This window comes from Pollicipes pollicipes, unplaced genomic scaffold, assembly GCF_011947565.3.
Source record: "Pollicipes pollicipes isolate AB1234 unplaced genomic scaffold, Ppol_2.1 Scaffold_7231;HRSCAF=8579_pilon_pilon_pilon, whole genome shotgun sequence".
Taxonomy (NCBI): domain Eukaryota; kingdom Metazoa; phylum Arthropoda; class Thecostraca; order Pollicipedomorpha; family Pollicipedidae; genus Pollicipes; species Pollicipes pollicipes.
In genome coordinates this window covers 14,214,331-14,240,297 of record NW_023597034.1, presented here as the reverse complement: position 1 = coordinate 14,240,297, position 25,967 = coordinate 14,214,331, and the positions used below count along the sequence as shown (strand labels likewise).

At 50.7% G+C, this 25,967-nt stretch overlaps 1 protein-coding gene across 1 annotated transcript; it reads right to left on the bottom strand.

Moving 5' to 3' along the window:
* Positions 1–7,751: 7,751 nt before the first annotated feature.
* LOC119110647 (facilitated trehalose transporter Tret1-2 homolog) lies at positions 7,752–24,923 on the bottom strand (the record flags this gene model as incomplete). The annotated part of the gene is given in 4 exon segments (XM_037234547.1): positions 7,752–9,242; positions 10,028–10,186; positions 13,706–13,841; positions 24,741–24,923. Coding segments are annotated over 4 exon segments (1,605 nt in total), but the record flags the coding sequence as incomplete, so codon positions are not given.
* Between the last annotated feature and the right edge of the window lie 1,044 nt (positions 24,924–25,967).

Here is a 25,967-nt window from a genome sequence, read left to right as displayed (position 1 = left end):
AGCAGCTCTGTGACCGCAGCGCACGTGACGTTGGTGCTATCGCGTGAATCGGGGCTCGATAATTATGCAAGGAACAAACGTGATGTAGAAATTGCCTGACCCATTGCCTCCGCTCCACCTAACCAGCGCCATGCCAGAAAAACCCAACCAGATTTTCCTCAACAGTGTGTTGCATTAGCCTCTTAACATTTTGCTGCATTTGGCTGGCGTGTGAGTTTGGAATGCACCATGATACAGACAGCGAGCGGCCTCATGTGCGCGGTCCTGATGTGGGCGGTCCTGATGTGAGCGGTGCTGATGTGGGTGGTCCTGGTGAGGGTGGTGCTGATGAAGGCGATGGTGTGGAAGGTCCTGATTTGTGTGGTGCTGATGTGGGCAGTCCTGCTGTGAGCGGTGGCAGCGAGATTGCGGCGCTGATGCCGGTGCCTTCCTGATGCAATCGTTATCTGATGCCTTCCTGATGCCTTCCTGATGCAATCGGTGATGGTCAGGCCTCAGTAGAAGCCGGGATTCTGGATGAGTTTCCGCAGATCACGATGACGACAATTTATGCGCAGATAAAACGAGCGATTGTATACTCTTTCAGCTCACACTGGACCAGCTCTGTCTATTCGAGTGAAGTCAATTTGAGTATGTTATCTCAATCATAACTCTTGAACTCAAGGGGTCAGTACACCCACTGTGAAAGCATCGAGAATAACTCCAGAACGTTTCACGCCTTTCTGATACTTCCGTGCTTCAAACCAACGTCAAGTGTGAAAATTCCGTAAAAGATGTTTGGGTCCCGTCATGTCAGGCAAATCATCTAAACTGATTTTAGGCATGCCATGTCACACCAAAAGCTATACAATATGGGACTCGTTAGTTGCATTGCCAGGGAGGTATTCTAGGTCGTTAGGGGAGGCACTAGAACCACATGGACCCCGTATCTGAATCTTACACGCATACATGCATGCATGTGAATAAATGTCGACAGTTGAAATATTGAGGTAGACACGTACGACAAATGCAATGGAAAAATGCAATGTTGATATGCATCATGCAATAAACTGGGCGTGTTTGCAATGCGCTCAAATCAGTTATTTAGTTTTGTAAATTGATCGCACCCACTTTTGAAGAGAACGGCGTGCTCTCTGTGCGATTTGATCTGGTTATACGTTTGTACTATTATTATTTCTACACAAGGCTGTCGTTACCTGGTTACCAGATTACGCCATGATTTCGTCATAGTTCACTGATTTAAGTTGAGCTTGCTTCCAGTTGTCAGTGGCATGTTTTCTAGGTGCGTTACGTGTAGATTTCATTTATCTTTCTATTTTTACTTAGTGAGACATTTTTCCCTAAAGGTTCTCATGGATAATTGTCGGTAAATAACGTCATCTGCAAAATTCTCATGACATGCGCCCTACCAAAATAATTCGTGCGCTCTCATTAATGTTAAGACTTACAATGATGTTATTCAATCGCACATGATTTTCCCGCGAAAGGCAAGCATATGTTGCTGACTCGTGCTAACCTTGAAGCGCAACTGGACTTACAACTGCTTTACCTAGATTAAACAGCAGCAGTATACGGTTACTGGTTGAACACAGTGTTATGGCTGACCGATTCGTTCCGGCGCGGGAGATTGTAAAAACAGAGACCGTCACTCTGTTGAATGCATACAAATTAGAAGAGACATGCCAGGTTATCGAGTATAGCTTAACCTTCATCTCAAATTTAACGGCGATCTAGTAAAGCTGTCCAGGCCGTCTAGAAATGTCTCATTTGTCTCCTCATCATTTGTCTCTCGTTTGTCTCTCTTTTCTACCCCGAGACAACACGGAACAGGCAACTGAGCCCTTTCACCCGTCAGTCAGTTCTCCACTGGCATGAGACCCTATCCGTGCGAGAGTTACCACACTGGTCAGCATACCCTCGGAACGTTCCGAGTGAGCCTTCAGGTCGCATGCTTCCACACCGGAGCTGGCTCGTTTCAGGAGGCCACCGGACGCGACGGACCTGGTGGCGGCGGCAGAGCGCCAGCTCGCCGCCCTGCCCCCGCTGCCCGGCGGCGGCGGCGAGGCGGCCGACCTGTTCGCCCGACTGCACACTGCCCTGACGGCGACGGAGCCGCGCACCAGCTGCGCGAGCAGGGCGCGGCTGGGCGGCTGGTGTGCCTGGTGCCGGCTGCTGCACGCTGACAGCGGCGAGGTCAGCTGGCACGGCGGCGCTGACGGCGCCAAGGTGGTCTGCCTGGACCTGCTGCCGCCGGCCAATGGGTCACGCGCCTGCCGCGTTGTCTCGGTCGGCATCAACGGCGACTTCAGCTTCGACCACGCGGCGACGCGGCTCGGCTGTCGCGTGGACGCGTTCGACCCGACCATGACCATGCGCGACCAGTGGGTAACGGCGGGGCTGCGCTTCCATCCGGTGGGCCTGGCCGAAAGCGCGGGCGAGGTGCGAGGCGCGGACAGCCGGCCGCTGCGACTCGCCTCGCTTGCGGGGCTTCTCGAGCTGGCCGACCTGCCGCACGGCGTGCTGGACTACCTGAAACTGGACGTGGAGAACAGCGAGTGGACGGTGCTGGAGCGGCTGCTGACCCACGGCGGCGGCGCGCTGCTGCGCGTGCGCCAGCTCACGGTTGAGTTCCACCTGGATCAGTGGCAGCCGCAGCTGGAGGGCACCCTCAAGCCGGAGCTGACGCTGTCAAACGCGCGCCGCTTCCTGCGCACGGTGTTGGCGCTGCGACTGGCCGGCTTCCGGCTGCTGGAGACGGTGCCGTACGACGCCTGCGTCACCGTGCCCGGCGGCAGATGCGTGCCATGGATATACGAGACGCTCTGGGTCAACAGTGCGCCGGTGGCCGAGTAGGCTGCGTCGCCGCTGGCGGCGGTACGTTACGTTTCGTTACGTTACGGTGGCGGAGGTTGGTGGTCGCCGCGCGCTCGGAGCAAGCGGACGCCGAGGCGTGCCACGTTTGTCGCCTCGCAGGGAGTGAACGCTGTTTCGATGGCGATGCTCGTAAGTTGAGACTAAGTAATGGTAGCGTTCGGAGTTCAGCCGTTTGACATTTGTTGCCAATTTCAGTCCATGTGCTTACTTTACCTCGTCGTTGCGGAGTATGATGGGCTGCGATTTGGACGCCAGTTCTCAAAATATTCGGTCGCAAATTCGTATACGCGTTTGTCCTCACGCGAGTAGGCGCATGTGCGCTCCTTTGCCACTGTTCTGGCGTCGACAGTGCGAAGCTGATGATACTCCATGGCTGTGTTGGCGTGGGTATCTTGGCGTGACATAATTTCGAAGTCTACGCTCCTGGCTCGACTTGCCCTGTTCTAAGTTTATTTCGGTGTCTGCAAACGAAGAGCAGAAGGATGGCGAAAGTGAGAAGCGCATACATGCGCCGATGTGCTGCAAGACGGGGATAGAACGTGACGTGCTCTTTCCATTTTGGCGCCAACGTGCAGGCTCGTGGTGTTTTCAAGAGTTTCGGGCGTTCTTAGCCGTCTTTGGCACAAATGCAAAAACACCCGCGTCTGTTGAAAGGCATGGCAAACGTGAAGACCGTGTGTCGTAAATGATACTTTTTGTGCGGATAGCGCGTCAGCTTTTCAAGCTGCTTCCAGCACAGGAGTTTGACGCTTGCAACGTCGGGAGACGCGTAAATGCAAGTATAGGTAAAAAGCAGAAGCATATGGATGTTCCTATGGGCCTTGCGTGATCTTTAGCCTAGTTTACATGCCAAGTATATGATATGTAATGTTCCAACAGGCCTAGCATCCAGCAGCAGTGCGTTGTTTACGGAAAAGGGAGTGTTTCATTTGTTGTCACAATATATTATTTCCGATTTTCACTCTGGCATGTCGTCTGCTGACCTGACCGGTGTAACATGATCGGCACAATCGGCGCGCCCTGGGACATCATGGACAACAGGACCCGCTGATCGTACTGTGTTAACACACTAAATAACGCTCAAGCACATGCCCCCCCCCCTTCTCCCCCTCCCCTCCCAGAAAAAGACGAGCCCCAATTTCGTGGTAGAATGGTGATGCAATGGGAAATACACGCAGCAAACATGGATTAGCTTCCCGGCATGCTGGTGTTGCGCAAACTAGCCTGTATTGTGCTACATTTACTAGGAACCGTTAATAGGGTAAAACGACATTTGCATCCGTCCATCACTACCTGGCACCGATGTCTTTACCAAACAAGTGGAGGTGGCGGATACGCAACGAATATGGCCCTGGTAGGGTGTGGCACATTGGTGTGACCTCCTCCAGAGTGCCTCGTATAGAGGTCAACATTTTGAACGCAATGTGACGCTGACATATCCAGCCCAAATTTCTCTGAATTACTCGGTTTTCATACAATAGCAGGCTTTTGAGTTTGTCCACACTTAACTGAGTTTCTTCATGAACGATGCCTTAAAAATGTTCACTGTCGGAGAGCAAAGAAATTATAATCACAGCACCTACAAAAATCAATATGACAGGTGTTTATCAATCGGAAACTATGACCGTCTGTGCTCTAAGGCGACCCAACGTTGACCGAATTGTTAATCGTATCGATCAATCTAGGATCATGTCAGTAAAAAACAAAACTTGAAGTGACTACCCACGGATCTGCCAGATTAATACCTCTCCCTGTCCAATGCCGTGACATAGTACGCTGTTCCGGGGGATTTCGTTAAAAAGTCGGCGCCAACTGAAGGTGTGCGGCACCTGGGGCAGGAGCACTTATTGTGGCCTCCACTAGCCGGGTCACCAAATGGCCCACCGGGTCACCAGCTGTAGTCCAGCGCCGTGCGTGCTGTTTCCCAGGTCGCGAAGCTCACAGTCGAACACAAATCAAACGGATAGAAGGCACTCACCACGACTGGTGGTAGCAGCGCACCAACGCTGGTGACCGCGCCAATATAGATCAGGTGGCTGCAGTGCTTTCAGATCAACGTGTCGTTCAGTAATGCCCCATCATTATGTCTATCCGTTTGGTATGTGGCACTTAAACCTGAGGCAGCGCAGCCTCACGCCGTTCGTTGCCAATAGCGCTAGCGGTGCCGGGGAGTGGCTCTCGAAGGACAGTTTGCAGCTACCATGGAACTGTCTAATTCCATTTGGTTTTGATGATAGGCAGCGGTTGGCTGTTGTGAGTCACAAACAATGGGCACAGAAACTCCACTGGGGGGAGGGCTCCAAGCCTGGGAAACAGCTTTGACGTATGCCTGAAATTTCACTCAGCCAATTTCGTGTGCCTGGTTTGGAGATTCGTAAACGGTTAGTCAGAGTTTGCGTTTTGTTTGGTTATATTCTTGTGCTCAACAACCAGAAATTGATGGATCTCGAATGGATTATGAGCCCAGACTCGAAACGCTGCTTCCCCGTCCCCCACCGGTTCCCACGCCACCGTGACCAACAAGTCAGAGGACCCAAAACTTTGAAACCTTCTGCGGTCACCTCAAATTTAAATATACTTCTAAGCTTTGAGTCAGTTCGTGATACATTTTACTCACACCCTGTTCGCTCACGCAAGCCCGCGGTCGCCAGAGGGCGCCGGGCGGTGAGAACGATCCCGGCCGGCGGCTCTGAACTGTGGCTGCTTAGCCAACATTCCGGTGACGTCGGACGGCGCTCAGTCGGAGCTAGGCCGGCTCGTCTGGTGCGCGTGAGTCCTTTTTCACAAACGTGTTCCGGTGCATTGTCGGTAATCGTTTTCTGTCACTCCAAATCTCAGTTGAATCCTGGCGATGTGTGCCCTCAGCTGATGGGATATGCCTGATTGCGACGCATGTGTGACGCGTGCGGAGTGGCGGTGACCGTGCGGGTTCAGCCTCGAGCCCCAGACAGTGTCACTTGGGAAGTGGTCAGTAGCGGCACGCGCAAGGCAGTCTTATGTCTCTGGGTGCCGGCCAGTGCACGGCACTGCGTCTGATCGGCATCTGCACTGATCTGGTAGGTCGGCGGCCGGGGCCGACAGCATTGAGTTATGCGGCGCCCTGGGTGGGAGGAATCGTACCGATGCAATGTAGACGTTGTTGAGGTACGACACTGAGAGCCGGAATCCGCGAAACCGAGCTCCATACGACGGCGACTCCACACTAAGGCGGCAGAACCCCCAGTCGCGTGCGATATCCACGAGTTTAGAAAACATGCTTCATTGCGAATGAGAATTCCAACATGCGAATTTAGAAAACATGCCAAACAAAATTTCGCATGCTGTGCTCTCCATAGAAAGCTCCCTCAATATGTCTGCAGACTTATCCAGATGTCTTGCAGTTAAAGCGCACCGCAGTTTTTCTATTTTTTGTTGTTGTTTCGTTGTCTGCATTTCAACTCAGCCACGTGGCTGAACCAAACCTAAGCCCAGTTTCCCAAGCTCCGTTTGCTCCGACACGTTGGCGATGTCCAACTATCAAACGCCGCAGTGCTGCCAAATTTCGCATGACCCAAGCTGAATGGAATCTGGCAGCTTGATAGCAGTCATGCATGCAGTGTTAATGTACTGGCAACTGATATGTGCTCATAAGCATTTGGCAATGCAGCATCGCAATGTTTTGCTAGCCTAATGTGTTGTTTTCTTCAATTTTCCACGCCTTCGGACACGCCTGCACACTAGTTCCTCGATTTCTTCGCTATGCTTTGCAATCCTTTGCCTATCCAGGCTTTAGGAAGCAGACGACACGTTCACCTTGCAGTCTCTGCCTGCCCACCTTGCCACTGTATCACCGCTGGCCTCCTATTACTATCAGGCGTCACCCTTGCTTACCCTTCTCCTTGGTCCATGATCTCGAACCATATGCTCCCCTCTCATGTAAATACATTTGCATTTCCGTTCAGCCATCACCTGAATTCGTCTTCAACCGGGCATTCATCTGACTCTATGACATCTTCTGGAAGAGCGGCTGGTGTGGTCTGGACGGGACCTATATGGCCTTGTGGCTGGCAGCTGCGCGCCGCGCTGTGGCGCCAGCTGAGCCACCTCAGTTTGCCTGGCCGCCGCCGCCAGGTGGCGTGCCGTCCAGTCCTGACACGCGGGCGCCTCTGCACGGTGGTCGGTACCGGGAAGTGGACCGGGGAGTCCACGGCGGTAGCTCAGCGGCGCGACGCTGCGCTGATGCCAGCTGTCTGACTGTCAGTTGACTGATGACCGTCAGCTGACTGAAGACTGTCGACTGACTGATGACTGTCAGTTGACTAATGATTGTCAGTTGAATGATGGCTGTCAGCTGATTGATGGCCGAGCTGACTGACTGTCGCTGGCTGCCTGACTGTCAGCTGACTGGTGACTGTCAGCTGACTGGGGACTGTCAGCTGACTCTGACTCTACGGAACTCCGGGCCCCGGAAGACGCCGGATCACTGCCGCTGTGCTGGATCACAGCGTCAGTGTGTTCTCTGCAGCGGCTGCGCGCTGCTGCGTCCCAGTGTGGTGCTCTGCCGTGCGGGTCTCCAGCCCCTCCAGCACTCACACTGTTACAGCGCGAGCTGCGAGCTGTGCCCGTATGTGTGCGTATTTCCCATTCCTTGTCATGTCGATCGTTCACCGGACGGAACTGGGGGCTGGGTGCGGTGCTTTTCCCTGAGTGCTTTCCGGGGACTGGTCGTCTCTGGCTAGTAACCGGGTGAGCATAACAGCGCTGTTGCTGCATTGCTGTATCATCTCGCGCACCATTTTTATTATGGTATTTTTGTTAGGTGACTGGTTCATGCAAATGGATTCATGGCTCGCTTGGCTTGCTGTCTCCTTGTAAACATCTTCTGCCAGCACACTGCATGTTATAGATATGTTTATTTACCCAATTCACTCCTGACAGTATCTTTGTCATTGCAGCTGAAGCAATTAGTTGAAAGCAGCACACTGAAGCATTGCACTTTTGCGTTTCGCTGTTTCTTCTGGGCTTACACTCACACAACACTCATTCTAATACAATCATCTGACGTGACATCCACGCCGCCGTTCCCAGGGACGGCGGCGCGCCGAGGTGCCTCTACAGGCGGCACGACCAACATGACATGACAAGCCTTGATCAACAGCCTCGATTCGCTAAGCGTAGTGTGTGCTTTCCCCCACGCCGGCGGCGGCCGGCTGCCGGGGAGGGCAGCTGGCCGACCGGCGCCGCACGCTGGCCCAGTGCCGCTCAGACCTCGTTCGGCGACTGCAGTTCGTCACCGAGCGGGCGAATGGGCAGGCGGACCACGCGCGCCACCAGCCGCGACATGTCCACCAGCGGACGCGAGACGAACAGCTGCTCGATCTGCTGCGTGCTGAGTCCGCTCGTCTCGGGAAGCAGCAGCAGTACATACGCCAGGTGCACGACCGCTACCACCGCCCAGAAGAGGAAAACGCCAGCCTCGCCGAGCGTGGCGAGCAGCGCCGGGAATGATTGCAGCTGCGCCACCGTTAACATTGCGTAAAAGCTTGTGAGCCAACCGCCGCACAGCTCTCGCAACGGCGTGGGCAGCAGCTCGCCAATCAGCACCCAGGTGATTGGGCCGTTGCCCAGCGAGAAGAAATTCATGGCGCCGAACACGCAGACGATAGGCAAGACAGAGCTGGCGGCCAACGCCGGCACCAGGAAGTAGGCAGCCATGAGCATGTGGCATGCGATCATGCCGAGCGACGAGACCATCAGCAGCGGTCGACGCCCGCAGCGATCCACCAGCAGCGAGCTGATCATGGCCATCGGCAGTCGGCTGGCTGACATCACCATCGCCAGCGTGAACGGGTCCATCGTGATGCCGACGCGCCGGATGAAGACGACGGCGTAGTTCTGGATCACGGCCGCGCCCATCCAAACGAAGGCGACGATCTGCGCGGCCATCAGCAGCACAGGAGTCAGGTTCTCGCGCAGGCGCAGCGAGCGCAGCTTCTCGAGCGTCGACGCCGGCGGCGCGCACCGGTCGGTCTCGGCCTCGGCGGCGGCGCGCGCCTTCAGCTGGCTGGTGTCGGCGTCCGGGCCGCGGTAGAAGAGCAGAGATTGGCGCGCCGCCTCCAGCCGTCCCTGGCCCAGCAGCCAGAGTGGGTCCGACGGCAGAACGCCAAGCAAGCCGGCCGATAACACGTTCATGCTGATTCCGATTATCAGGGCGCAGTGCCGCCACACGAGGAACTTGCCCGCCAAGAAGGTGAGGATGATGGAGATCGTCAGCACGAATTCTGGAATGTTGCTGAGCAGGCCGCGGTACTTGGGGCTGCTTGTGGCAGAGATGAAGAGCATGTTGCACGAGAGGCCCATTGATACGCCGAAGCCGCTCAACATGCGACCTGCCAGTTCGAATACCGGTGAAAACCAGTTTGAAAACCGGTGAGCGGACGAGCGCCGCGCGAATCAGGACATAACTGCCGAGTGGTGACGACTTGGTGGCAGAGCGCAGCGATGGAAGCTTTTGTTCCGCTGCTCGACAAGCAGCGCTATGTGACGTGTGTACAACACATTGAACGTAACGGCAACGACGTAACGCACGTTGCAAACGGCATAACACGGTATTTAATAGAAGCATCGGCTCTCAGTTCAGTCCGCGAGCGTCCTGGCAGACTTCCTGTCTTTGGTGACCAGTCTTTGGTGACAACGAAGCATTATTGAAACATCAAAGCCCATGAAGAGCTCTCGTGCACTGCGAGTAGTGGATAGTTTGTTCAAACTGCGAAGTTTCCGACAAAGTGCGCTTGAGTGAAGAGCTGACTTGCACATACCCATGCACACGGCACTAGCAAAGCATTGCAGTTTCCGCTGCTAAAAATGCGCGCAGCTGCGATCAGTGGTGGTAAAATCGACAACCCCAAAGAATTGTAATGGCCCGACCGGGGTTTTCAGTTTAAAATTGCATCATTGTTCAAGCATGCATTGCTGAACTTGCGTTCTCGCTCTTTTATGTAAAGTAGCCTCGCTGCCTAAGTTATAAAGGGACGATTTTCCAGGCCTACTTAACAAACGACATTAACATGTTGCCGCGTTCGGCACCAAACGACCATGCTCACCACCGGCGCCCGCATCAACGGCCGTAATCCTGATCTGCTGGCCTTAATTCCTTAACGGTCCACCCACTCACCAGCGACCATGACGTGCACGGACGGCGCCAAGGCCATGGTGACCCAGGCCAGCAGGCAGGTCGGCAGGCTGAACAGCATGGTGTTCCTCGAGCCGAACCGGTGGCCCAGGCTGCCCGAGGCCAGCGAGCCCACCAGCAGGCCCAGAAAGTATGACGTCACTGGAAGCCCAGAGCCAAGAGTCAGCCCCGTCCGGTGGCGTCAGAGGCCCTCCTCCCAGTCCCCTGATCAAGCTGTTCTGCGTTACCCACCCGCCCTCGTTACTCACGGCATCCGGCGATGGATCGAGGAAACAAGCGCATCCTGCTCCCAGACTTGCAACGGCTCAAACGAACTACTCCAAGACGACAAAGAGTCCTACACGGGAAGGTTGAAATAATAGGAAAACCATATTTACGATGTCGATCCGAGGAATATTCCAGAAGTGGACTCTGCCACGGACCGGAACGACCTTCAGAGGTCAGGTCGCACGGTTTCCCCAACCGCACCTGTAGTAGAAAGGTCAACAGAATGCGGCCACGACCGAACAGTGTGCGAGCAACGTCCGAGAAGTTGATCATTTGCAGCCAAATAAAGGCTTGAAGAACGATCAATACAGATGCTGAACTTCAGCCTAACAGTCAAGGCAATATGATGTGAACAGGTGTTAAAGTTGTAAATCAAATGCTGTCGATTTAAGGGAATCAGGCCCACTCAAACCATCCATAGCTCTGCGTTCGGAAATGCTTCGAATCCTCCTCAGTGAGCTGCTACACGATTATGCCTCAATTCTGCAAGCGTATGGTGATGCATCAAAAATAATTTTTAGCTTGAGCAATTACAAAGAATAAAGTTGGGCAACGATCATAAAGCCATTTCGTCGCTTTCGATGTTATGATCTTTGCCATTGCCGAGCTTATGCTCAAGCACCAATTACGAGGACATATTAAGGCATCCTAAAAACGTTCAATGACGAGCATTAGTGCTTTTTTGCTCTGGACGATACTAAGCATTTCCAACCACAAAACCCGGGGCAATTTGGTAGTGCCTATTCCCTTCAATAGAAGCATTTCAAATGTAAAAAGGAAATATCGAAATTGTACGATTGTATAAAACGGATATTTCGTATCATGAGAAGATTATGATATGTAGTGAATAGTTACTTTCAACAGTTCAAGTAACTACACCCAACAGCAGATGAATATCTACAAAGCTTTCGAAAATTGACCAAAGCTACGTTATCCATTGAACAGTACCAGAGGCGTATGCCCAGGAGGGGGCACGTATGGCAATTTGTTCTGTTAAATTTTGAACTTTTTCCTCTCTGTATGATGCTTCCTCAATGTCAGCATACATGCCCCCTCCTTTAGATGTTTAAGCGTACGCCTCTGACCAGTACCTTCGTTCTTTCCTTCTATCAGCCCAATTCCTCTTCTTTTTTCGAGTTGACTGTCCCACCATTTTGCCTGTAACTATACTGTGTCGAACAATCAACATAGGTTTATTTGAAATAGCATTTAGGCGCAATTGAAAATGGTTCTTGTGCTCAACAAATGCGTGCTTAACTATGCGCTCAACAATTGGTCGGTGAATCTCAAATAATTGGGTTGTTGTAATTTATTGCGAAAAACAGCCAAGCTTTCATTGGATTTAAAACTTGCTGTACGGTAGATAAAAGCACGGAACATCGGCAAAACATTCGTTGCTTTTTCCCGAAAGGTGAGCTCGCGTGACGCAGGCTCACCAGCCTGGCAACAGATAGAGTTTTGAACGTTTTGTCCCACGCAAAGAATGACCCGGTTACTAAAAATAACAGTCAACGAAAGGCAGGGGTTGACTTGCAATCACCGGAGCCTGTAACTGCTCAGCGCTTAGCATAGCATGCATTTTAGCAGGCTTGAACAGCAAATGACTTAGTTACATGCTGGCACGACTGAAGTTTTAAAGAGTTCTGACAGGGTATAAGTTGCATACACTCAACAGATATAAATGCTAAGTAATAGAGTTTTACGTTGTCCGATTGTTCGTAATTCGGTACAACGAATGCAGTGCCTGAAGGCATGCTGGAGAGCACGTATCCAGTTCATATAATGTATGAGGGTGGTGATCTTACAACTATGCAAAAAGACACACCAGATCAGCATATGCAGCTTTTTGGTGCCGACAGCGGCTGCCGAGCATGAAGCTGGTTTATGTTTCATATCGTTTTGTTTTGTTCTCTTGTTCCATACTGCTTGAATGGGGTATGGACAATAAGTCTTCGCGTTTGTGCATCGACGCACTCGCGTAATGTCAACGACTGAAATTTGGCTTTCACGATGCAATCCATTGTTATTCTAAAATGGCTCCAAATTGTGAAGGCAAGAATCTTATCTTATTTTGACGACAGCTCGTAAACAGCTGGTCTGAGGTATGTCTGACATTTGCAGACCATGGGCAGAAGCAGGCACGCATCATGTTTGGCCTGCGTGTTCAAACGTCATATTTCACAACTGAACAAAAATGGCATAGGTTTGCGTCATCTGTGGGCACTATTTTCCGTGTCGCCACAGGTACAGACCGTGATTCAATCAACGCCTTTATCCCACTAAAACTAGGCGCTGCGCAGCAAGATTCTGTCACGCATTCCGTTCCACGGTAACGGACGTGAAACAACCGCAACGAGTAACGGATTCCGAAGCCAGCCAGCTTCGCAATGTTCATGAGTCGTCACGATCTCAACACTGCCATCGCGTGACCCCAGCCCGCTCGTGTTGCGCTGAGGCCGCGTGTGTAGAGGTGCGCCGTGTCCCCACGGGCTAGAAGACGGGTGAGCTCATAAGCACAACAGATGGTCACAAAGGCGTCCGCCTGTGTCAGCCCTCCACGCAAACTCGCTGCGGAACGGCCTGCGACCGCAGTTGTCGTTGGCAGCGCCGCCCGTGTCGCCTGCTGCACCGCACGGATAGCTCGCGCTGACGAAACACTCGGCATCGAGGCATGTTCCCATGACGAATGCAAGCCATCACACGTGGCCGTCATCGAATGATCACAGCTGCTGCCGCCCGACAACGGCGTGGTGGACACGGAACCTGACTGAGATGTGTTGAGATGTTTTGGAGACTAGGCCCTGCTGAATAATCATCGCTCACGCATGAAATCTAAAGCAGAAGTATATGAGGGCATCATAGACATCTAGGTGGGTCGTCGATCCGTTAAAGGATAAACTTGTGAACACTCACCACCGTGTAGCATTAACGAAACAAGACATTCAGCAGCATTGACTGATATTCGCCATAAGCATACACATTACACATTTGTCCATGCAGCCTTTGTACGTGCAATATAGCTGTCCCCTAACACAATGGCGCGGCACACTGCGGCTTCGCTGCACGTTGTCAGCCCATTGCGATGACCGCCACCCGGCCACCAACACATTTCTGTGAATGTGCTTCACGAACTGCAAAAGTGACGTCTAACCGAGTATTGCACGACCGTCGTGACCACAAAATCGCATCCGCACCCACCGTCCGCACCCTCCGCTGCACCCACCATCCGCGCCCACCGTCCGCACCCTCCGTCCGCACCCTCCATCCGCACCCACCGTCCAAGCACCGCCCTCGCCCGTGCCGCAATAGTCTCGTGCCGTCTCGTCGGCCGAACCGGCACCCCCTGCCCCGCTCGCCTGCCGGCCGGCCGGCGCCGCGTCCCCCGTCACTCACAGAAGAAGGTGAGCTGGGCGTCGGTGGCGGGCAGCGTGCCGTGACCCTGCTGGATGTGGTCAACGGCCAGCGCGCCGAAGCAGCCGGATGCCACATGCTGGGCCGTCGTCATGGACGAGGCGAAGGCCGCGAGCATCTACCGATGGTAGATGGGGTCACAGGGATCGCTATTGTCCCTTGTAGCGGCACACGGGCGGCGGGAGTCACACTGAGGAGAGAAGCAGCATGGTTGCAGGAATAACTGAATAACTGATGAATTTGGTAATGGCGGTGGAGGTCACAAGATAGACGAGCACCGGTCGGCCGTGACGGAGGTCACACAGAAGTTACAAGGGTTTCAGTTGTCATTTTTGCATTTATTGTTGATCACTAACCACATTTTCACTTATCAGTTCTTCCTGAGCAGCTGCTGGAGAGTGGCAGAGGCCAGGCGGGGGGCACAGGCCACGGGGGGGGGGGGGGGTAGCCACAGGCAAGCCTTGTATTTGCGGACGGCAGCGGAGGGTGGTAAGAGGGAGAGGGCGCGTAGGGGTCAGAAGGATACCCTTATGCTTGCTGACGGTGGCGGATGTTCTAGGAATACAGTCAACTAGACGACTTTGGTAAAAGAGGACAGGAGTTAGCTGGAGTCACATTTGTACTACATCTGGAACTCGCATGTAGCTGGAACATGATGAATATATATATATATATATATATATATATATATATATGTGTGTGTGTGTGTGTGTGTGTGTGTGTGTGTGTGTGTGTGTGTGTGTGTGTGTGTGTGTGTGTGTGTGTGTGTGTGTGTGTGTGTGTGTGTGTGTGTGTGTGTGTGTGTGTGTGTGTGTGTGTGTGTGTGTGTGTGTGTGTGTGTTTGGTTACCTGAAGTGTGCGCCTTTGATGCACCCCTGTGTGATTGTTGCCACGAGCGTTCTTTTCAACATGTCTCACCTCTTAACCTTATGGACTCGACAGTCAACGCTCAGTACCCTTACCTTTATGGACTCGACACTCAACGCTCAGTATCCTTACCTTTATGGACTCGACAGTCAACGCTCAGTATCCTTACCTTTATCGACTCGACACTCAGTCAGACACCCGACGCTCGGAATAGCCATTTCATGCTGGGTAGTGTTTTAAACGTCAATACATTCATACATACCACGCAGCTGCCGACTGCGGCGGAGAGTAGGAAAGCTCATAGAGTCACAGGTCGCCGCGGTTATAGGGACCTCAGGGTGCCGCGTGCCTGAGACAATGGCTGGCATTTCGTCTGGATATGTCAATTACGCCCAGTTACAGATAGATGCTGCAAGTATGAAGATGTCTTTGTTAGTTCTATCAGTTAGCCTTGAGGTACGGTGCGGTCGTCCCCCTGATTCAGTTAACAAGGACCCTGTTGTTCCTGGTTCAGCTGCGACTGGAGCAGTTTTCACCGGCTCAGTTGACACTGGCTCAATTTTACTGTTTCTGTTGTCACTGGCTTCGTGATTTCTGGGTCAGTTGTCTGGTTACCCTAAAAATGTATGATGAAAATACTTAAGAGCACGACAATCAGTATATGCCAATTATGGTTTGATGTCCTCTGTTATATGCGTGTATGTGTGCATTCGTAAAAATATTCACAGCATGGTTCTTCCGATTTCCGAGTCAGCGTATGTACTAAACATAGCGACGAACTCATCAGTTAGTTCATAAGCAAGTTACGTACGAACATGCCGTTTTTAAAGGCGATGTTCCAAATTTGCATGACGTTTTGAGCTGAAATAGCCCTCCTGGGGGCCATTCGGTGCAGTTTACAGCCCTGCTCTTCTTAAGACCTGAACACCTCTAGTTTCTGAGCTACACGTCCGCGAAGATGTGCGGGGACTACTTCGGGGCAGGGGCGGATCCAGAGGGAGGGGGGGGGGGGCACGGGTCCATTGGCTCCGAGTGGCTCGTAGCCAACCGGATAGGTGCAGTTTTTTTAACACAAAACGCAATAAAACTGGATACCTCTGGACTTCCAGGTGATCAAGAACAGCTGTATGTGAAAGTAAAGGGTCTGTGCAAAGTCAAAAAAATATTCAATGATTTGAAAAGTTGTGTACTGGAAATTTTAAGCCCGACTACACTGTCTAGGAGCCCCATGCTGCTTCCCGGGACCTATATGCGCATTTGTACGATCATTTTGATCGTTAAGGAGCATTCCACGTTGCCCTTTATTTCTTTGCATTTGCTGGGAGGGCCCTGCGCTGCTGTTGGGGCCCTTCCTGCTAGCGTGCCGGAGCACTCTTGTCAATCACCTTGGTTAACCTACCGACACACTTGTGGCGCTTCTAACTCTCTGTCACTTACTTAGGGCCTACGCTCTTGTCGAGCGCCCATCTGATGACTTGCTGGGCCCACTTAGTCGTTCGGGTACCCTCCTCACTGGGTCTTGGGTACTTCTTTTCTGAATGGGGGCCCTACGCTTGGGGGGAGGCGGCTATCTGATAACCTGCTAGGGCACATACCATCGTTCGGGGGCCCTCTACATTGGGCCCTGGGCACATACTATTTGAATGGAGCCCTACGCACTCGCCCGGGCCCCCTCTGTTCGCCTCCTCGGCCACGCTGGATTGCTCGGAGGCCTTGCACATCTTCCTGGTGTTTGAATTTAGGGTCCTCTGCTCCTATCCGGGTCATCTGATGGCCTGTTTGCGTACACTCCATCTTTCCGGGGTCTTCCGCACCGGGTTTTGAGCACTTCTTTTTTGATTGGAGTGCCTTACGCTCCTGTCGGGGCCCCCTCTGATAAGATGTTCAGGCCAATTCGATCTGGTTTAAGGTACTCCATTTTTAAATGGAAGGCCCTCCGCTCTTTGGGGCCCAATCTGTTAAACTGCTGGGGCACTCGAATATCCGGGGGCCCCCACATTGTGTCTTGGGCACTTCCTATGTCAATGGAGGGCCCTGCGCACTTGTCGGGAACCCCATCTGTTCGCTGCTTTGGCCACACTGGATTGCTTGGGGGCCATGAATATTGGGTCTTGGAGCTTAAATTTAGGGCCCTGCACTCCTGCCCCGGCCATCTGATAATTTTCTCAGCTATACTTTATCTTTCCGGGGGCCCTCGGCAATGGGTTTTGGGTGCTTCTTATTTGAGTGGAGCGCTCTACGCTGTACTCGGGCCCCCTCTGATAACCTGCTCGGGCACGTTCCACCATTCTAGGGCCATTTACGTAGTTTTCGGTGCTTCCCACTCGAATGGAGGGCCCTACGCTCTTGTGGGGAGCCATATTTGTTAACCTGCTCGGGCACATTCTGTTATTCGGGAGCCCTCTACATTGGGTCTTGGGTACTTCCTATTTAAATGGAGGGCCCTCCGCCCTTGACGGGGCCATATGTGTTGACCAGTTCTGACGCACTGGATCATTCGGGGAGTCATCTGCATTGGGTCCTGAATACCTTCTATTTGAATAGGGGGGGGGGGGGCTACGCTCTTTTTGGGAACTTTATCTGTTAACCTGTTCCGGCACACACGATCATTCGGGGACTCTACATTGGGTCAAGGGCACATCCCATTTGAATGGAGGGCTCTACGCTCTTGACGGGGGCCTATATCTTAAACTGCTCGGGCGCACTCGATCGTTCGAAGCCCTACACAATGTGTCGTAAGCATTTCTTATTTGAGTGGATGGCCCTATGCTCATAGCGGACTTCATCTATTAAGCTGCTCGGGCCGGTGGCGGACGCAAGGGGGGAGGGAGGCACGGGACCGTGCCCCATGGGCCATGCCGAGGGACTGCTAAATTGCTCAGGGGCCCTTCATGTAAGTCTCTGGTTCTTTCCACTTGCTTGGAGAGCCTTGTGCTGTTGCTAGGGCTCTCATAAGGTAAGGCACAGGGACACACGATGCTCAGAGGCCCTCTACTTTGGTTGAGGGCTCTATCTCTTTAGTCTCATTTGCGGAGGACTTTTCACTTCTATCGAGGCACGCGTTGTTAACGTGCCCGTGCACTCTTGATTGCACAGGGGTATCAGATCATGGTCTTAGATGGTTCCCTTTGCTCAGAGGGTCTCGTGCTCTGGCCGGGGCCTTCTGTGTTGGCATGCCGGAGCACGTCTGGTCGCTCAGGGGTCCACCACGTTGGTCTTGGGTTCCCTTTGCTTGCTCTGAGGACCCTATACTTGCTGACGGGAGCTACTTTACTGGCCTCCTGCGGCACCCATGATCGTTCAGGTTCCGTCCCTATTGGCCCTGGTTCCTTCGCCTTAGAGCGGCGGTCAAATACGCGTCGATGAATTTTTACGCGCAATTGCCGAACGTAATTTCACATGCCACCGACGTCGTATGAGTCATTTCCAGTGGCTATTGAGTGCGTGACACTTATTATACTAGTGCATCACGTTCCTAACATATTTTGAATGCTAGGAAATGTTGTACTCCTTTATAACGAAGAATAGATTATGCATTAGTCATCAGCCATCAGCTGATTATATCACCCAGCCGGCTAGCCGTAAATACGTAACCTAGGAATTAAGTATCGAGTGAATCCTTGGTTTTGATGATCGTTAGTAGCCAACTCAAGTTTATTTTGTCTGTGTTCCGAAACAATTAGCCTTAAAATCACAGCATGTAACATGATCTGTAGAAAATGAGTGAGCTCTATGTGTATGCATACGTAGCACGCCTAGCTTTATAGGGCTGTGCACAGTAAGATGGGTTACGTAGTTACTAAAGAAATTAATAAGCATGCTTATATAATAAGTATACATACTTATTTATGCATCCTGTGTGTGCATATATGTATACCTATATATATATATATATATATATATATATATATATATATATATATGTGTGTGTGTGTGTGTGTGTGTGTGCGCACAACCTGTCTTAAAATGTAATGACCGAAGTGCAACGATATTTTTTTTGTCGGGGCCCCAAACTCCAGGGCCCCACAATGTTGCGTGGTCTCCCCCATGGACGAAATTCTGGATCCGTCCCTGTTTCGGGGACACTATTTCAAGATCGCCCGGGCATCTATGACCCCATAATAAAGTCATTCAAATGCTGTTAGTCCATTAGCCATACGGTGCTCAAGGCCAATAGAAACACAATTGTTGAGTCGTTCACATCTGGCGTTTCTGAGCACGATTTCCGCATATAACGGCTGTTCATTGGCTCTCAATCAATGTTGTGCAAGGTACGATAATGTAATCAGTGACGCTTTGAAAAAAGCGTCACTGTTTGATTACGTTTGAGCACGTTTGCGTTTAAGCAAAAAAGCACGTTTACTCAACAGTTAAAAGTGTTGTCTAGAGTAACCTTTTCCACTTGAAAGTAAACAAATAGTTATACTGAGCCTATTTCATCAAAATCTGATGTTTGCTTCAATATCTTTAGATGTGTAGTCTTTCCTTTAGTAAAGAAAAACACCTAGTCAGCGCGATTCGCTCAATCAGCCTGTAACCAGTTCGACAAACCTGCTTGAAAATAGCTCGCTGATCTTACATCTGGTGGCGGACTATTCCACGCGCGGGTGATCTACACGAATGCACACCAATGATCGCCGGGCAAGTTCAGTTCGGATAGCTTTTTATCAGTACATCCTGTAAGATCGAAAGTCGGCTACGATCGGCATAGAAGGTCACACTACATATTTCTGCATAAATCAAGTTTTCCTAGCAGGAGTGTCACTTTTGTTCTGTAGGTACGTAGTGTTTTTGTTATGTCAACGGCGTCATATGTAAGGCTAGTCTGCAAATGTGTGGCAGGTGTTTCGCATGACAGCACCTGAATTGGGATAAACCAAATTTGGCTGTAATGTGCGGCAGCTTTTAAAAGTACAGGGCGGCCCAGATAAAAGTTGACCCACGCTCCCCTCAACAGTTCGACAGTGGCAAGTACCCTTGTCGCACTGTCGTGACTCTACTGGCATTCGACGGCCAACTGAATGACAAAACAAGATCAGCGGCAACGGTAGTCATCAGCGATACAACACCCGTCAAATTGCGAGAACAAGAGGCGCTCCAGATGGTCCCCTGGCGACCCAGGGCGGGCAACAGCTGACCCTGCAGTAGACAGTCGATTTTTCGGCCGACCGCCCCCGGTGATGCGCCCCATACTAAGCCTCGCGGTGACATTGACCTTTAGAAGGTTCCCTGTACGGTGGCCTTGAGTTTGAAAAGGCTCCCTGTCTTGTCTGCACTGGGTCGCGATTCCTTTGGTCACCGCCTAGCATGAAGTCTGGGGCGACAGGGCAAGGGCAAGAGAAGCCACATTGCGGCGGCCTTGTCCGCGCCGCGTGCGGTGCTACGCCGTCCTGCAGAAGCCACTCCTCGCCTCGTCCCGATCGATCCCGCGAAGTCGCCTCGGGACCGCCCAGAACGGTATCAGGGCGGGAGCAATGTAGCGCTCTGAGGTGGAATGCCACGACGAGAACGACAAGATATTCGTTCTCGTCCTCAAGTAGGCACCTGCAGTGTGACGGCTTGACAAATGTGAGATCAGTGACGATTGCCACTGTTCTTATCACGGGCTGGCATTGAATGGGTGTTCAAATGCCACCGCAGCCTCCATTGCGCGAGAAATATGCTTGTCGCTTATCCCTATTGAATGGAACGTGTTAACTTTTTGCTGGGCCGCCTTGCATAAACGGTACCTCCAAGCCACAGCCTGTTTATTTCACATTTCCACGATTCTTTTCCGGACTTGACGTACTTCTAAAACCATATATTGACGGCGCAATCGGGAGGCCTCCCTTTGTGCTCCGTCCATCCGTTCTCACGGGTAAGAAGGGGTACTTTAGCATGTCTATGTTCACATCACACGACTGGGGGTCAAAAGATATACAAAAACTGAGTTCTTGTTAGCCATGGGGCGTGCGGGAAAGTAACGCAGTATGATTGGGGTGGCCGTAATTTGTATCAAACGATTTAATCAATTATCCGTAGCAAGAGCTGAAGTGGCCGAAATAGATCAGGTTTTAGGTGTAGGTTAAGTCAACCTTATCGGTTTAACAACAGCCAGATATACTCTCAAATCTTGCCGTGACGCAACAGTCAGATATGACCTCAAATTTCGCCGTGGCACAACAGCTAGCTGTAGTCCGAAATTTTGCCGTGGCACAACAGGCAGATATAGTCTCAAATCTCGCTGTGGCACAACAGCCAGATAAAGCCTCAAATCTTGCCGTGGCACAACAACCAGATACCGTCCCAAAACATCAAACATGGACGCTTAGAACATTTTCTTGGGCTAAGCCGCTTACTGCCTTGCATTGTGTTATATCGTACGGACGCGAACCGAAGAATGGCTCAGGCTTGAACTTGAACCCACCATTAGCTTGTAACATCAAGTGCGGACTACCAGTAGTCTGAAGCCACAGTAGGGTGTGGACAAAAATCATTTAAGCTCGGAGCCCAATCTGTTAACAGAGCTACAAGTGCGCCACTATTTTGAGTTGGCTCAGGGTGGCCTGTAATTTTCGTCAGAGCACCCTGTGTCCGTGACAGGTATCATAATTCACAAACAGCCTGCACCATGCAAGATTTGATGTGTGAATATCAAATGGGATCAGGAACCAGTTATTCTATGCTGTTAGCCATTTGCAGTGTCATGTCGAGTGGACTTAGGATCGACCGACCGTTGAATTTTTGACACAGTGAAAGCCAAATATTGTTGAGTGGTGCTGGCAATTTCCGGACGTGGTTGCTTTTCACCTTCGTGGTCATAATGCAAAACAACGTATCGTTTGATGTCCCATTACAGGAAAGCGAGGCGTAAGGCCATCAAAAGAGTGTCATCTAATTTATCTATTGGTTGAATGTTCATTTTATCATTTACTGAGCTGACGATACAAAAAGTTATTCAGACTTGCATATGGTGCAAATTCTTGTATCAGGCATGGATGTGATGTCATTTGCTGTCATACTCAAGTGAAACATCAAGTCACATTGGCTGGATCGATTGACTAAGTTCCCATAGTTCGGTACAAGAACATGCTGTTACTACAGAATTATACCTAAACGAGTTCCACTACAATGCTACAACATGAGAAAAATAGGTGTGTGATCAGCATAAAACAAAATTCCCAAGAGCAGCAGTTTGGAACGGCGTTCAGAAGTAACTTGTCACATTTATCCGCATTGAGAAAGTACGGTTTCAAAATTTGCTCTCGAAAGCCTGCTCTAATGTGCGTTAGTGCAAATGCGCCTGCTAATTAACAACACGCCAAAATGTCACAGCAGTGAGTTAAAAATCCCGGTACTAGCAAACGTATCGGCTCCTGTAGGATGCAACAAGATGCCGTGCCAAGTCATTACGAGCAGGAGAAATGCCGGTGCACTAAGAGTAAATCTAAAGTCCAAGAGTCCAGTTTGTTGTCCGTCACACTGATCCCCAGGTTTTGTAGTCCATGCGCAAGTATCTGTACTCTTCAAAAAGGCAACACGTAATCACGTTCAGGAAATAGCGTCCAACTCAACAGAGTGCAATTACTGCCATGACTCACCATTTGGCGTTCGGAAAAGGACATCTAGCATGCAAGTTTTGCCTTGCACCAAACGTTGATAAGGTTTTAAAACTCTCACCGCCTCAGCCCAACTAAAATAATACGCACAAGGGTCAGTGCGCCCCGCCATGGCACACGAATACAATGGTAAATATCTCTTTAGCTTGGTAAATCCCTCACGTCAAGGTAGCGTCAAAAGAGCCGACATGAAAGCAGCATGTTGTAAGCAAGAGAAGTTTTAAACTCATCGGTTTCACGCATTGTGCATTATTATCCCCGAACTAACTCATCATCAGTATGGTAACCATGACGTACCGCTTAGACGAAGATACCGAGCAATCTTTCGAATATATTACGACAATGCTCAACAATTTTAGCCGCGCTCATCTTCACAAGTGAACAAAGTTAAGCACAAATTGCGGCTTAAAAAGCTAAGGTGCGGGAATAAAAGCCACGCGAATGCACATTAAGGGCGCTTTGAATATATACCGGTTCAGCCAATGAAAACATGTCAATACAATTGATAATTTAAGCTCCCACATCTTAGCACTTAATATAGGGCACCATGCTACTGGCAGCTCACAACCCAGATTACTAATTATAAAGAGTATCATGGGCCCAAACCGAGCACAAGGTTAGACATGAACTTACCAAGAATGTCAGGATATCCATTTATGCTCCCGCACTCTAATACCCAATAACAAGCGAATATAAAATAAGAACTGACCTTGTTACAGAATATAGTGTTCCATGCAACGCCTAGCAAACTATACCAAATGAATCCCACCTAAAACGCTGATCAAACATCGATCAATCAGACAGTCACTTAACAATCGAATTGCCACTCAACAATCAGCAATAAAAAATGTAAGTCAAAGGCACAGACACATTCACGAATTTTACTAAGAAAAATTGTCAGTGACATGGGCTATTACAGCCACCTGTGAAAAATAAAACTCCGGGAGCACGGAAACGAGTGAAGCCAGTCAATGCAGCGCAAGTCGCACTAACGTATGAACCAATCATGCGATAAACACGGGAAGAGGGACAGTGTACAATCTTGTCTATCATATGCGCAATATAAATAAATAGGGCGCATGATAACAGTCGCAGCACAACTTGGCAGGATGATGGAAAAAACACATATTATGCATGCATGGAGGAATGCTTATCAAATATCTTGAAGTTCTTGCTGTCGTGTGCCACTGACGAAATGTATGCTTTGAAACTGCTGTTGGTTAAAACATGTTCCATTTCAAGCATACATCAGTTTTGCTCTAAAATTGCAATTTTCACTCTGGTTACATGGAAAGCTTAGCACTTAAGCCGTTTTCTGTAACACTCCTAGATTCATCCATGCCAGTTTATACGCATCACACAGCCTGAATGTCAACACTGCCGACCTCTTCTAATGTTACACGGTCTAAATGTCACTACTTCTAACCTCTTCTAATGTCACAGAACATAAATGTCACCACTACTGCTAAACACAGGCTATGCAAAACTGAGCTTTTGGACGTGGCAACATGAGCATTAATGGTCAGGGGAACATCTATGAAAAGACAAAATATGTGTCGCAATATGACCACTTCATGAAGATAGGGTTAAGTCGCACCGCGAATTTACACCTCGTATTGCCTGTCTGCCCGGCCGCATATTCTATCTCTCTGGTTGATGGGAGTTCATAGCCCAATGGGACAACGCCGCGTTAGATCCACCAGGAACATATGCCAGCTGGCGATCCGAGTGGCCGGAAATGCCAGCTGGCGATCCGAGAAGCCGGACATGCACCCCAGAGCAGTCGCGTCAGGTCAGGGAGGTCTTCTGACCACTATGGCGACCCGAGTGGCCGGACATGCACCCCAGAGCAGTCGCGTCAGGTCAGGGAGGTCTTCTGACCACTATGGCGATCCGAGTGGCCGGACATGCACCCCAGAGCAGTCGCGTCGGGTCAGGGAGGTCTTCTGACCACTATGGCGATCCGAGTGGCCGGACATGCACCCCAGAGCAGTCGCGTCAGGTCAGGGAGGTCTTCTGACCACTATGGCGATCCGAGTGGCCGGACATGCACCCCAGAGCAGTCGCGTCAGGTCAGGGAGGTCTTCTGACCACTATGGCGATTCGCAAGCTCTTCCATTGACATGGCGTTTCTATCCAGTGGACTTGCACAATTTGTCCAAAATTTTTTCCAAGTGCAATTAATCATCGTGTATGCATGCCCCAAACAAAATCGGTTAGCGAATATATATTAAAGTATACTAATTACAATAAATGTGCCACCAGCATTTATATCTTACGGCACACAAAACAGACGTCGCACTGAAGGCAAAAGCTGCTGATTCAGCAGGGATTCATGGACACACCAATTGTGCGACGAAATATCTGATGTACTGGATTTTTATATAAGACAACAACAAAGCAAGCACCACTGGACCGTCATCTTGAGCGTCTCGCCGTCTCGCAGTCTGCCATATCAAGAAAGCAAACGGTTACATTTCCTGTAGGGCTTTTGCAATTGTCCCCGTATAACGAGTTCGGGTACCAGCTGTGCAGGTGCCGGTCAGCCATACCTGTGCTCCCCAGCGCTCGCGACTGGCCGGAAGGGGTTCGCCGGCCTCGCGTTGCTTCTCCTCCAGCGCTGTCAGCTGCTGAGCGCCCATGGTCTCAGCCGTCAGTCTGGTGAGCACGGTCGGCGCTTCCTCGCACGTCCGACCACACCGCTGGTCTGGGTGCCGCACCATCCCGCCGCTCCGCTTTTGTATCCGGAAAACAATGCAGAATCGTGAGCGACTTCGAGACGACATTCTATTCCTCGCGGCCTCCAGGCAGACGTCGGCATTCATTGACGCAGAGGCGTATTTCGCCAAGCGTCTAAAATGTCGGCTAGGAGGCGCAGGCGATTTCCAGTCATTATTCGAATTTCCTACGCGATGCAATGGTCACTTTTGTGTCTTACAGCACGGGGTAACTGCCCATCCTGGTCTGGGTGAGACGCCCATGGGTTGCTCGGCAATGAGAATAACAAGCATTCAATGTACCGTTTTTCTATGCTGGCACACGATTCTCGCTCCCGCTCGGCGCCGCTCTAGAAACCAGCTACAACTGGCTCGAGCCAGTTATTGGGGTGCAGCGCTATTTGTGATTTAATGAGAGACCTCAGCTGCACTCTTACAAGCCTGGTAAATAGCTCCGTGGATGCCTAGTCAGGGCAACGTTCAAAAACAACGCCAGTTGACAATGGGCCAGCAACATAACTGCTACAAAGAATGCGGCAGGTGTAATTTAAATCAGCTCGCTTTTGTGCGCAGCTCGTCTCAGGACATGGTCTTAAATTTGCCTCTAAAAGAATATTTGTGTGACCTCTTTACGTTTGCCTCCAAAAAGGATATGGTTGTGAGTTTCACTGCCTGGTCATGGCTCTGTCCATCGCAGTTCAAACCTCATACCAATGTGGAGCACCCCTGTAAACAATACATAGCTTGTGCATTATCTTATATCATTTTCAACGCATTCACACACATTAGGTAAAATCTTAGATAACTGGCCAGTGGTACACCTATGGTACACCGATTCTTATACGGCAAATATACCGATATTTGCCATCTCAGTTCAAATATTCATGGACCGGAAAACGTCATCCAGACCAGAAAGTAATTGAGTGGCCTTTCGTTTGCTGACATAAGCAGTAGGTCACAGAAACATAACAAGAAATAATATTGCGAGGAAACTTCTTTATAGTTATGATTTATATTCATCCTGAGAGATGAATATGCTCATATTAATGCTATCATAACTGC